The 12,346-nt window shown below is 61.2% G+C and overlaps 7 protein-coding genes across 7 annotated transcripts in view; 4 read left to right on the forward strand and 3 right to left on the reverse strand.

Moving 5' to 3' along the window:
• Positions 1 to 1,075: 1,075 nt before the first annotated feature.
• On the reverse strand, positions 1,076 to 2,708 carry K452DRAFT_283498 (uncharacterized protein). Its single transcript, XM_033539782.1, has 3 exons — positions 2,164 to 2,708; positions 1,731 to 1,959; positions 1,076 to 1,493 (listed from the first exon to the last, which is right to left on the reverse strand). The coding sequence occupies exons 1-3, from the start codon at positions 2,376 to 2,378 to the stop codon at positions 1,461 to 1,463; spliced, it is 477 nt and encodes a 158-aa protein (XP_033401938.1). The 5' UTR covers positions 2,379 to 2,708; the 3' UTR covers positions 1,076 to 1,460.
• A 1,155-nt stretch (positions 2,709 to 3,863) lies between these two features.
• On the forward strand, positions 3,864 to 4,197 carry K452DRAFT_220040 (uncharacterized protein; the record flags this gene model as incomplete). Its single annotated transcript, XM_033536446.1, has 2 exons — positions 3,864 to 3,953; positions 4,015 to 4,197. The coding sequence occupies 2 exons, from the start codon at positions 3,864 to 3,866 to the stop codon at positions 4,195 to 4,197; spliced, it is 273 nt and encodes a 90-aa protein (XP_033401939.1).
• Positions 4,198 to 5,185: 988 nt separating this feature from the next.
• K452DRAFT_324236 (uncharacterized protein) lies at positions 5,186 to 7,304 on the forward strand (the record flags this gene model as incomplete). Its single annotated transcript, XM_033544690.1, has 4 exons — positions 5,186 to 5,446; positions 6,499 to 6,620; positions 6,725 to 7,051; positions 7,100 to 7,304. 4 exons carry the CDS (start codon positions 5,186 to 5,188, stop codon positions 7,302 to 7,304), a joined length of 915 nt encoding a protein of 304 aa, XP_033401940.1.
• Positions 7,305 to 7,441: 137 nt separating this feature from the next.
• K452DRAFT_294815 (uncharacterized protein) lies at positions 7,442 to 8,167 on the reverse strand (the record flags this gene model as incomplete). The annotated part of the gene is made up of 3 exons (XM_033541747.1): positions 7,442 to 7,829; positions 7,897 to 7,994; positions 8,051 to 8,167. The coding sequence occupies 3 exons, from the start codon at positions 8,165 to 8,167 to the stop codon at positions 7,442 to 7,444; spliced, it is 603 nt and encodes a 200-aa protein (XP_033401941.1).
• Positions 8,168 to 8,362: 195 nt separating this feature from the next.
• Positions 8,363 to 9,652, forward strand: K452DRAFT_294816 (uncharacterized protein; the record flags this gene model as incomplete). Its single annotated transcript, XM_033541748.1, has 4 exons — positions 8,363 to 8,618; positions 8,757 to 9,278; positions 9,394 to 9,499; positions 9,553 to 9,652. 4 exons carry the CDS (start codon positions 8,363 to 8,365, stop codon positions 9,650 to 9,652), a joined length of 984 nt encoding a protein of 327 aa, XP_033401942.1.
• Positions 9,653 to 9,693: 41 nt separating this feature from the next.
• K452DRAFT_324237 (uncharacterized protein) lies at positions 9,694 to 11,858 on the reverse strand (the record flags this gene model as incomplete). The annotated part of the gene is made up of 4 exons (XM_033544691.1): positions 9,694 to 9,889; positions 10,118 to 11,327; positions 11,417 to 11,702; positions 11,766 to 11,858. 4 exons carry the CDS (start codon positions 11,856 to 11,858, stop codon positions 9,694 to 9,696), a joined length of 1,785 nt encoding a protein of 594 aa, XP_033401943.1.
• A 197-nt stretch (positions 11,859 to 12,055) lies between these two features.
• Positions 12,056 to 12,346, forward strand: part of K452DRAFT_219405 (uncharacterized protein) — a gene marked incomplete at both ends in the record, with an annotated part of 1,098 nt that continues 807 nt past the window's right edge. The window contains one exon of the mRNA XM_033536411.1: positions 12,056 to 12,323. Coding sequence (XP_033401944.1) covers positions 12,056 to 12,323 — 268 coding nt within the window. The remainder of the gene's footprint in view (positions 12,324 to 12,346) is intronic.

Raw genomic sequence — 12,346 nt, forward strand, 5'->3', positions numbered from 1 at the left:
ATTGGCAATGTTGTAATGAAAACAAGGACATTCTCTAAGCGGGTTGTTTGTTGTTGTAAATTTTTAGTGTGAGGGGGGGGCGTAGGCGTGGGATTGGGCTTGGGCACAACGGGTGCGTGGAAGAAGCAAGTAAGCAAGCGCTTGCTTGTTTGAGGGAGGGGGACTCGCGTGCGTGCGCGGGCGTGGGATGCGGATGGGATGTGTCTGGCTGTCAGGGAGATAGACAGGCAGGCAAGGCAAGGCAACGGTGTGGTGTGGTGTGAACGAGCGGCACCAAGGCGTCACTCACTCACTCACTCAATTAAAGCAAGCAAGCAATCAAGCAGGCAATCAATATCTACCGCTGCCGCCGCCGTCGTGGACGCGGGCGCGGGTGCACCGTACGCTAGGTACACCACACCAGGCCGTCTATCTGCGGTCCCACACGCGGGGCGGGGAGGGGGGGCAGCGGCAATCACGGCGGTGGCGGCGGTGGTGGTGCGGTGGTTACGGTGGTGGTGTGGTCACGGTCATGGTGGTGCTACGTTCCAATGGTGCGGATGGGGGACGGGCGCTAGGTTGGTGGGAAGGTGTGTGGGTACGGCAGGGTGAGAAGAAGGAGTGGGGTGTGGTTGGTTGTGTGTGTGGATGGGTGGGTGGGTGAAAGCCTGAGTGGAAGGAAAGAAAGGACCTAGGGAGGGGGGAAACGAAGCGGTGAGCAGGCAGCAGAGAGAGAGTGAGTGAATGTGGGGAAGGGAAGATCGCGCGCGCGCGCTTGCTCGAGTGCGGGGAGGAGGCTGGGGCTGGGATCGGGAGAGGCGGTATAGCACGGCGCGGGCGGTATAGTGGTGTGGTCGCCGGTATAGTAGCTGGGCGCTCTCAAGTAAGAGAGATGATATGTGTGTGTGATGTATGTATGTAGGTAGGTAGTGCCGTGACCGGGGTCCCGACGACAGGGGCCCAGTATAGTGGAGGATGGTCTTCCTGGTTAGATGAGGATATTGTGGCCGCGGCGTGCGGGACCGGGTTCTGGGGTCTGCGCCGTGTGTGTGGGGTGAGTGAGATCAGGCACGCACGTACGTACGTATGTATGTGTGTCTGGATGTATGTATGCAACGGACATTATTCTCCGGGCAGCAGCAGCAGGAAGACGAGTGACAGTGACAGTGACAGGACAGGACATGCCGGGCCAGAAGCGCACCACCCCACCACCACCACCAATAACCCGCACGAAAACCGGCAACACAAAGACACGGCGCGCAAAGAAAAACGAGAACAAACGGCCGGAGCAACGATGAGATTGGACTAGATGCAGCTAATTTCCCGCTGCGATGGAGCGGTGAATGGCCAGGCGCCCGTGATGTTTTGTTATTATGCAATGCCGACTTGACATGTACGACCCCACAACGAACCCCCGACTGTCTCTCTTTCTCTCTCTTCTCTCTCTCCGGGCGGGACTAGACCGACGCCGCGGCGCGCGTCTAGTACTGGCTGGCGGCAGCCTGGCACGCTTTCTGCATACGCACACGCAATGGTCAGCCACAACGTTGACCTAAAAGCTGCGGGGAAACGGTGGGGTCGGGGGAGGGGAAGGGAAAAAGAGCGGGAAGAGGGAAACGGGCCCGTCCAAGCGGTACGGCAGGCACGCGGGCTGTCAGCCAGCCAGACAGCTAGCTAGCTAACCGCCCACAGCAGCAAGCAGGAAAGGAGCCCGACGTTGCGCCACCACCACCACCACTACCACCACTTACCAGCTGGTCCAGGTACCATCCGCAGATGGTCAGCGAGCCCTGGTTGTCGTCCATGCACTTCCGGAAGTTGTTGATGTCCGTCGCACACACGCCCGAGGACTGGTTCTGCTGGGCGAAGCTGTCGGCGGGCGCCGCAGCGGCCTGGGGAGACGCCTCAGCGGGGGCGGAGGAGCCACCTCCGAACATGCCACCAATGGCGTGGCCAATGGAAGAGCCGACAGCGACACCGCTATATATATCACTCACTGTCAGCACTGCGTGTACTTTGCTTTCCCATTTTGTTTGCTTTTGGCGACTCTCGCTCGCTTGCTTGCTTTCCCTGCACTGGATCCCACGCTCTTGCCCTCTGGTCCACCGTTGTCCCGTCTGGGCGTGTCCGCGGAGCAATGGAAGTGAGGCGAACGAGCGAGCGAGCGCCGGGGTTGGAACTCACGCAGCAGTGCTGGCCATCTGGCCGAAGAGACCAGAGCCGCCCGAGGACTGAGGCGCCTGCATCTGGGGCTGCTGGGCAGGAGGAGGAGGGGCGTGGTGCGGCTGCTGGGGAGTGTGGGCGGCCGTCGAGGCAGGGCGGGCCTGCTGGGGGGCGGGCCTAGCCGGCGCGGGAGCCGGGCGGCGGGGAGGAGCGCTTCCGCGGGACTGGCGAGGCATGATTGCTTTTTCGTGGGGTGGTGAGTCGCGGGTGGGTGACGGAGAGTGATGAGGTTGCGGATTGGGATGGCGAAAGGTGGTTGAGGAAGGTTGGAGCGGCGGCGAAGGTCGAGGAATTCTTTGGTGAGAGCGAAGAGGCCGAGGTGATGCGCACGGATGTCGCCGCCGGGGCAGCCGGGGACATGCTGCACATCACCGTTCGAATCACGGTGCGTCGATTGGTCGCTGGCCAACGAAGCCTTTACTCTTTGTCAACCCTCGTCGCATTGTTTGGGACTCTTTCAGGGTACTCATGGGACATTTGCAGCTCCAGTTGCGCTGATCCATGGGCAATTGGCTCCGTGCCCGCCACGAGCCGCGAGTAATGTCACATGGCGATCCTGCACCTGTCTTTGAAATACATCATCGCTGCTTTGCCAGAGCTGGAAAGGGAAAACATAATGTTGTTGGGTGGTCAATGTCTGACAGAAACGAGAAATGCTCCCAGACTGTAGAATGTATCTCCAGCATCCACAGTGAGCCAGTCAGGAACCACCATCGCGGTTGACTTGCGTGCTTGCTAGTTTCACGAGATGACATGGCGCGGGACAAGATGATGGGATTAAAGTGATGACGGACGGAGAACACGTGAGATGGAAAGACGCGTGCATACCTCACCAACATGCCAACACTCGCGACGGTGAAGGGCATTGAGCTGGACAGATAGGATGGATGCATAAGACAGATGGCATGCTTGCTTCGGGATGTCTTGCGGTAGTGGCGAGCGGGAATAATAATATCTGCCTAACAATGGCTCTTCACACGTGTGCACTCAGTCGGGACAATAAGGTGCCCAAAGTGGAAATGCTAGCGGCGGGACAAAGGGAGTGGCCATCAACGGTGGCAACGGTGAGGAAGCAGGAAATTCTCAAGGACGAGGCTCAGCAGGAGTCGAGAACGCTTAGGAATTGTTCAAAGAGCAGTTTGCCACCAGTCGAAGACGAGAGAAGGAGCGTTGTTGTTCTGCGATGATGCTCTCTTGCCCCGAGCGCAAGCGCGGCTCGCCAACGTTGCTGAATCGAGCTTAGCGCCGTGTCGATTCGCCCACGCTCGCTCTGGGTTTTAACGCACGACTGCCGCCTTGACTTTGGTTTCCTCCGGAACTCCATCTCGACTCTCCTGCACCCGCTGCTTCCATTACCGACGACTCAAGGAACAGCCCTCCTAGGATACTCGACAAGACATCAAGATGGTGAGAACCCTCCCTCACCACGCGTCCTGGCCCACGAGGGGGGCGTGGCAAATTCGCCCGCCCCATCATTCATCATCCCAACCAAGCACACGACATGCGCGACCCGCACACGACACTTCGCGATGATTTTGTTGGAAAAAATAAAAACGAAATACAAACATCGCGACCGACACACACATTGACGACAACGACGATGATGATGATGGATGCGGCCAGGATGTCGTGACACGACGACAATGGGACAACAGAGCGCCATGCTGACAATTTTTTGCCGCCACCAGGTTCTCGCCGTTGACCTTCTCAACCCCTCCCCCGCGGCTGAGGCCCGCAAGCACAAGCTGAAGGTTCGCAAATTCTGTTTGCATCCGTAGGTGAAGTGCACGGTAGCGCTGACACGAAACGCAGACGCTTGTCCCCGGCCCCCGCTCCTTCTTCATGGACGTCAAGTGCCCCGGCTGCTTCACCATCACCACCGTCTTCTCGCACGCCCAGACCGTCGTCGTTTGCCAGGGCTGCTCGCAAGTCCTGTGCCAGCCCACGGGTGGCAAGGCCCGCCTGACCGAGGGCTGCTCTTTCCGCAGGAAGTAAACGGATCGCCTCGACAGAACCGAGGACGACAGGGTTCGGCTGGAGCGCGGCGGTGCTGTGGGAAACGAAATTCATGGCTTTCAAAATGGCGTGCACTACATCTCGGAATCACCTTGCAGGATAGAAGAGGGAATCCTTCACCTGGTAGTCGACTGCCCAGCCGAAAATACTAAAATCGGGAGTTCCGGATATCCAGCGATATGATGACGCTTTTTCTTTGTTGTGCTGTTGCTCTGGTTGGCAATGTTGAAGCTCTCCTTGTTTTTCTTCTCTTTCCACCTGCTTCTTTCTGCCTCTTGTGTATACGCATGTGGGAGGGGAGATGGCATTCGCATGAGCTTTCAGCACTGTCTGAGGGCGAGGACCCGTGTGTAGCGTCGAGGATACCTGAAACATGCTCGCGGTCTTTCGAAATGTAAAACCACAGATTGCCAGCCCTAGTTTTTCTGTTGTCTGTCTACTTACCATGGTCGTGCAAGATGGAGAAGACGCGTTTTCCCGGCGGGCGGGCGGGCGGCGGCGGTCGCCGTCTCCAGCAATGCTATCTCCGCGCTCTCGCCCACTCCCCACAGCAGCGCACCCCCACGACGGAAAAAAAGGGCCCACCTGCCCTTCCTTGATGATGCTCGCCGATCAATCCAGCATGGTGGGAGATCCGTCCACGTCCCATGCCCACGCCCACGTCGCCCTCACCAACCCGATCATAGGTAGGTAGGAGCACGTAGGCGGCTGCCGTTCACCGTCGCCGTCGGTACAATCGTCCTCCGTCGTCCCCGCACCTCCTCACCTTCCCCAATCCCGCCATAGCGCGCGCACGCAAGTGGCTGGTCCTCTCTACTCGACTCTGCTCAACTCTACCCTGCCCGCGCTCTCCCACTCTACTGCCCGTACTTACCCAGAGCAACAACTCGCCCAACACACGCACTCCTCCGGCCGACCCCCGCACGCACGCGCGCGCACAACCACCCAACCAACCAACCCACCCGCCATGGCGACATCGACATCGCGCTACACGAACGCGGAATGGGAAGCGCTAACCCTGCAAACGCAGCGCGCCATCGCGGGCGCTGAGACGAAGCAGCAGCAACATAACGGCAGCAACGGCAGCAACGGCGCAGATGTAGGCGTGGACGCGCCGCTGGACATGGCCGCGCTGGCGAAGACGATCGACCACACGCTGCTGAAGCTGGAAGCGACGCTGCCGCAGATAGACGGGCTCTGCGACGAGGCGAGGCGGGAGCGCTTTGCGGTGAGTGCTTATTGTGTGCTGTGAGCTTGCGGGTTATGGTCCCGATATTTTTGTTTTCTGCGCGCGTGGTTGGGCGTTGTTCTTTTTTATTTTTCCGGTCGCTTTTTTATTTTCATTTTTATTTTTATTTATTTTTATTTTTTTATTTTATTTTATTTTATTTTATTTTTTGCTGTCGAGCCTCGCCTTTGGGAGGGAGAGTGCCGGGGCGTCGTTTCTCTTCGGCGGTCGTAGCCGGGCGCGTGGAAATCAATCTCCGGGATATATATTTTTCTTTTTTTGTTTTTGCTTTTTTTTGTTGATTCTTTGTCTGCTTGCGCCGTCCCTTTGCTTGGCTCCACAAGGTCATCGATCGCTCGCTGTCTTTTTTTCCACTTTTCCTTTTTTTGTCAGTGACGTTCGCCCGCGGCGTTTGCTTTTGTGGCCCGGGGGCGCTGCGGCCGCTGCTGTCGCTGTCACTTCTGCTGCTGTTGTCGCGGTTTGAGGCGTTCGGCGGTCAGAGAACAGCCAGCCAGTCTCCAGCAGCAAGACAAGACAGGGACCACGCGTAAAAAGAAGAAGGGGGAAAGGGGTCTTGCTTTTTGGCGCCGCTTGCGCCGCTGCCGCTGCCGCCGCCGCTCTCGCGTGGGGTTCTGGATTCCCTGGGATCTGTCAGGGCGGCACGCCGCACGCCGCCGACGACCCAGACGATCGGTGGCGCCCTTGGGCGGCACAGGCTCGGGGGCGGGCGATCGCGGCGGTAGTTGCGGTGTGCGAAATGCAGCCTCGTCATTTACGGGCAACGTGCTGGGCGTTCCGCAGCAGGGGGCCGTGACAGTAGCAGTGACAGCAGACAGGGGCAGCAGCAGCAGCATGCGTGGCACTTTATTCGTTTTGTTTTCCTTTTTTTGTCTGTTGTTTTGTTTTGGGCCCGGCCGCCAGGTCTGGACGTGTGCGTACTGCGTGTGTGCGTGCGTGTCTGACTTGCATGGAAGGCGGGTAGATGGATGGATGGATGGACGGCTGGACATGCGTGCAGGCACACTTGCTAACTGACCATCCGGGCCTTGTAGACCGTGTGCGTGCGCCTCCAGCACGTCGCCCGCGCCATCTCGAACCTCAAGGGCTCGGGCGTGGGCGTCGCCTGCGTCGTCGGCTTCCACGAAGGCACCTACGACACGAACATCAAGCTTGTGTACGTCCTCCCCCCACACTCTTACCCTTACCCATACCCCAACCCCCGCTCAACAACCCCAAACCACACAAACTGGAACTTACACCCCTCCCCCCCACAAACAGCGAAGCGCAAGAAGCGGTCCGCCTCGGCGCCACAGAGCTAGACATCGTAATCAACCACCCGCAACTCATCGCGCACACCTACGAGCCCATCTACAAAGAGCTGGCCGCGCTGCGCACCGCCCTGCCGGCACCCACAACACTCAAGCTCATCCTCGAAACCTCGCAGCTCAGCCCCCTGGACATCATAGCCGGGACCTGCCTGGCCGCGGCCGCGCGCCTCGACTGCGTCAAGACGAGCACGGGGTTCTGCGGGCGCGGCGCCAGCGTCGCCGACGTGCGGCTCATGGCCGCGGCGGTCGACGCGCTGGCCGTGTCTGGTGCCGCTGGGTTGGGGCTGGGCGTTGGGGCGGGGGTGGGCGCGGGGACGGGGCGGAGGATGTTTGTCAAGGCGTCGGGGGGCGTGAGGGGGTTGGGCGATGCGAGGACCATGCTGGCTGCGGGCGCGGAGAGGATTGGCACCAGTTCCGGCGTGTGGATTATGCAGGAGGCGAGGGCGGTGGAGGCGGGGGAGGCGGGGCTGGGTGCTGAGAGGCCGGCGGCTACGAGGCTGTATACCGATAATAGTATTGGTGGGTATTAGGTGGGGTTGAGGGCTTGCGGTTTAGGAAGTAATTTCAGCGTGCCTACCTATCCATCCATTCATATCGACGTGGCAAAACACTCTACACCATGCACACACACAACCATACCTCTCTTTCGACTCCCAACTCTCGCACCTCAAGCCTCCCCTCCCCCACCACCACACTTCCGCACCGCCTTCCTCGCGCGCCCAATCTCAATCTCCAGCGCGCGCAGCTCGGCGGCCAGGTTCGCGAGCCGCGGCACCGGGCCCTCGACGGCGCGGACGAAGTGTGCTTGCGAGGTGCGCAGGGCTGGGGGGACGAGGATACCGAACATGCGGATGGGGTCGCGGGGGGTGGGATGTGTTTCTCCTTCTGCAGCGTGCTGCGGGGTGTTGTCTTTGTCCGAGGCGGTGATTTCGGCGGGGTCATTGGGGTTGGGCGGTGCTTCGTCTGCAGGGTCGGACGACGGTGACGGCGGCTCCCCCGTCGTTTTGACAAGGCCAATGGCCCGCGTGAGCGCGGGGCCCGTCTCGTCAATGCTCCTGGACAAGGCACAACGAACAAGTCAGCGCGGACAGGCAAGCAAGAGAATGGGTAGACGCGACGCACACGGCCCGCAGCGCCTGCATGCGCTCATCGTACAGATCCTGGCCGTAGCGCACGCGATTCGGACTGTTGAAGTTGGCCTGCGCGAGCGAAATAAAGCCCTATACACACACGCATCAGGGTCGCGCCCACCACAAGACGATAACGATGGACGCACGGAAGCGAGGGCGGTGGACAGCTGCTCGCGCGCCGTCGTGTACTGGTCGAGCAGGACGAGGTACTGGCCCAGCAGGGCGTCGAGCGAGTCGAGGAGGGTTTCGCGGGCGGCGGCCATGGCGATGGGTGGATCTATGCAGTGATGGGCGCGAATGGATGGGGACGAGAGACGACGGGGATCGGCACTGACAGCGCGCATGACGCCAGGGCCCGAGTCAGCCCTACCGGCCTGGAACATCCGCGTCCGACGATGGAGCTCCATGGGTTCCGCCGCAGCCATTCCGTCCACCTACACGCTCCACCTACGGCAACCATGAGCCTCCTCCGCCAATTGCGCAGCTCCTCCGGCGGCACCTTCTCCTCCTCCTCGTCATTCTCTCCCGCGCGCTCGCCCCGCCGCGCCGCCGCCTGGCGCTGCCCGCAATGCCTGCTCCGCACGCCGCCGTCGCCGCCGCGCCGCTTCCAGCACACCAACCCGGCCGACGACCCCAACTTCTCCTCCATCATTGACCAGCCGCCGCAGCTGGTGAAGACGGGGCGGCGCCATGGGCCCGGTCTTATTATCCTCGGTGCGTTACAGCTATACACGCACTCACTCATCCATCCATCCATTCGTTCATACATCCATTCCCATCTTCCCCGCACCCCACGCGCAAACACACATTCTCCCTCTCTTTTACAACACCAACACTAACGCCCCCCACCAGCACTCATCCCGCTCACCGCCTTCGCGCTCGGAACCTGGCAAGTGCAGCGCCTCGGCTGGAAATCCGACCTAATCGCGCGCTTCGAAGACCGGCTCGTGCAGCCCCCGCTCCCACTCCCCCCACGCATCGACCCCTCTGCCATAAAAGACTTCGACTACCGGCCCGTCTACGCCACCGGCCGCCTCAACCACGCCAAAGAAATGCTCGTCGGCCCGCGCCTGCTGGACGGCGACGACGGCTTCCTCGTCATCACGCCGCTGGAGCGCGCGGACCTGGGCCCCGGCGCTGCCATCCTGGTCAATCGCGGCTGGATCCCCAAACACTTGCGCCGGCAGCAGGATAGGGCGCCCGAGGCGCTGCCCCGCGGCGAGGTTGTGGTGAAGGGATTGCTGCGCGAGCCTTGGAAGCGCAATATGTTCACCCCCGAGAATAGGCCCGAGATTGGCTTGTTCCATTTCCCGGATGTCGAGCAGATGGCGCGCGTGTCGGGGACGCAGGCCGTGTGGATCGAGGAGACGATGAGTATGTTTGCTGTTGTTGCTGCTGCTTCTCTCCCGCTTTTGCTTTGTTTTGGTTACCGCGGCGGCGCGCGGGTTGCGGGTACAGGGCCTTGCTAATTGTGTACATTGCCGCGCAGAGCCCGACCTCATTGAGTCCATGTCCCGCGCCGAAAAGGGCATCCCCATCGGCCGCGCCGCCGAAGTCAACCTCCGCAACAACCACACGCAGTACATCTTCACGTGGTAAGTGACATCTCCTCTTCCTCACTCTTACGAGTCCCTCACCCCCTGGCTAGGTACGCCCTCTCGCTCGCCACGTCCGTCATGCTCTGGATGGTCATCAAGAAGCCCTCGTCCAGCACGGCGCGCCGCGTGCGCCACAGCAGGGCGTGGTAGGATGCTCTAGCACCAGCCCATCCGCCCGCCCTCTACTCCGTCTACGCATCGCCGCCCGCTTCCTCCTCCTCCACCTCCTCCACCTCCCCCTCCTCAATCGTCTCCATCTTCCCACGGCGCCGCTTCTTCCTGGCCTTGGGCGCCGCGCGCGGCATGCGCACTTCCTGCAGCAGCTCGCGAGGAAGGTATTTTTGCGCGAGCGAAAAGGGTGTGGTTGAGGCCGAGATCTGGCGTTGTCTATATGGTGGCTGTCGTTAGTATATAAACAGAAAAAGGGAGAAGCTGCGCGTCAGGGCAATGAATGCGCGTGACAACAACAAAAACAGCAGAAGAAAGAAGAACTCCCTCCCCAAGCGCTTGTATACACAAGCGCCGTGTAACAGTAGTAGTAGTACCATAGCAAAAAAAAAAAAAAAAAAAAAAACACGCAAAGCAAGAACGAACATGAACAAAAGATACACATACCTATTCATCAACGCAACCACGTCCGCCTCCTCAATCGTCCTGCGCCCCGCATGCCCCGCATAAGCGCCCAGGTCCTCGCCCACCTGCTCAAAGAACCACTCCGACGCCAGCGCCACCGCGTCCAGCGTCTCGCGGCTGAGCTTGCCGCCGCCGCCGCCGTGCAGGCGCGCAAACGTCGTCGCCACGCGCTTGACCGTGCTGGCGGGGAGTGCCGGGTAGGGCGTGCCGAAGCGGGAGAGCTTGGGCAGCGCGCGCTTGCGCTTTTGCTGCTGGCCTGGAGCCGTGGTCGTGTCTGCGTCTGCGTCGGCGGGGGTGGGGGAACCGCGCAGGCGCCGTGTTATTGTTGCGTCTTCTTCTTCTTCTTCTTCTTTTTCGGCGTCGGTGCCTAGGTCTGCGTCGGGCGAGGGCTCGGCCTCTTCGTCTTCTTGTGGCTCGACGTCTTCGTACTCTTCTGCTTCCACTTCTGCGCCGGCTTCGGCGTCGATCTCGTTGAGTGAAAATCGCGTGCGTACGGTTTCGTCCTGGGGCGCGCCTTCTTCCTCCTCCTCCTCTTCCCCTTCTTCCCCCACTGCTGCTCCTTCATCGTCGATGTCGTCGCCGAACCCGGGCGGCATGGCCGAGGGATCGCGCTCGGCCTGGGACATGACGAATCTAAACGTGGGTTCCTCGTCCAAGTCATCCGAGCGAGTCGCCAGCCCCAGGTCGCTCATGCGCGATCGCCGGCGCGCAGCCAACATGGCGCGCAGCTCCTGCGTGGTGTCGTCGCCGAAGCGCGTCGTGATCTCCTCCTCGAGCGGGTTATCCGGGTCGTCGAAGATGAGCGGGCCGCCGTCATCGTCGTCAGCATAGCTCAGCATGTCGCCCTCGTCGGCCTCCTCGCCCAGCTCCTCCATGCCGCCGAAGCGCTCGCTCAGCCGCATGCGCCCTAGTGATAGCCGCGAGCGCAGGGTCGGGTCTTCGCTCACGGCGCGCCGCATGCCCTCGACCGAGTGCATCGTCGTGTTCCCCCCGTCCATGTCGATGTCTTCGAGCGCGAGCGACATCCGCGGCGGCGCCTCGTGGAAGCTGTCATCGTCGATTTCGTCCTTGCTTATCGGCATCGACAGGCGCGGCCTGGGGCCCGGATCGGGGCCCTCGTCAAAGTCATCGCTGAGGGAGGGGCGAGCCCGCGGGGTAGGCTTATTCGAAGGCACGGGAGTGGGTCGAATGACTTCGGACGTCGGTGCAAGCTCTACAACGAAGCAGACGCGTTGTTAGCGACAATTGGAGCTAGACGGTGGTGGTGGCACGACGGCTTACTCCGACTCAGCGCCCTCAGAAAGTCGCGCGGCGTCTCGCGGGCCTGGAGCCCGCTCCGCCGCCTCTTGCTGCCGCTCGCGCGATCGGCGTCGCGCCGCGCCTGCAGGGCCCGGATCGCATGCGGCGTGGTGGGCGGGCCGACCCTGGCAGGGAACTGGCGCTGGCGGATGCCGGTCCGCGGCGTGCGCGACGCGGTGCCGGGGGTGCGGTTGGCGGTGCGGTAGGCGCTTGGCGGGCCTTGGGGCGTGTTGGTGGTATCGCGGAGGTTGCTGGCGAGTTGGCGGAGCTGCGCGAGAAAAAGAGGTCAGCCGGTGGTGCGGGTGCGGGTGCGGGAGTGGGGGTGGCGCACGCCAGTGTACGGAGTCGTGTCATTTTCCTGTGCTTCGTCGGCGTCGTTCTTGCGAGGGGTGGCGCGCAGGCGCTTTGCTGGGGGTTCGGCCATGGCTGATGTTGTTGCTGTTTGGGAACGCTGCCCGCGTCAGAGCGCGTCGAGCCATCGAGTAATGCTTATCGATAAGGCGCAAAGTAACTTTTGGCGCCGGACTTTCTGCCTTCTTTCCGCCTCTCGCACTTCACACATACACGCTCGCAGCTCACATCATGTCGGACTCGGAAGACGGAGGAGTTGGCGTCCCGCTCATGGAGCCCCTGTCGCCCTCGCCCTCGCCGGCGGCCGCGGGCGGCAAGCGGAAGAGAGACGACGATTCCAAGCAGAGCAAGAGGGCTAGGCGGAGAAAGAACAAGACGCCCAAGAACATCGACGAGGGTGACTTGGACGAAGAGAAGGGCATGAACGTTGCCATAGGCCGCATGGACAGCCGCTTGCTGGCTGACTACATGGCCCAACGCACGAAGCGTTATGAACCTGACTTGAGCCTTGTCGAGCTGGAGGAGAGATATATCCCAGGTATGTTTGGTTTTTTTTTTTTT

Source organism: Aplosporella prunicola (genome assembly GCF_010093885.1).
Source record: "Aplosporella prunicola CBS 121167 unplaced genomic scaffold K452scaffold_3, whole genome shotgun sequence".
Lineage (NCBI taxonomy): Eukaryota > Fungi > Ascomycota > Dothideomycetes > Botryosphaeriales > Aplosporellaceae > Aplosporella > Aplosporella prunicola.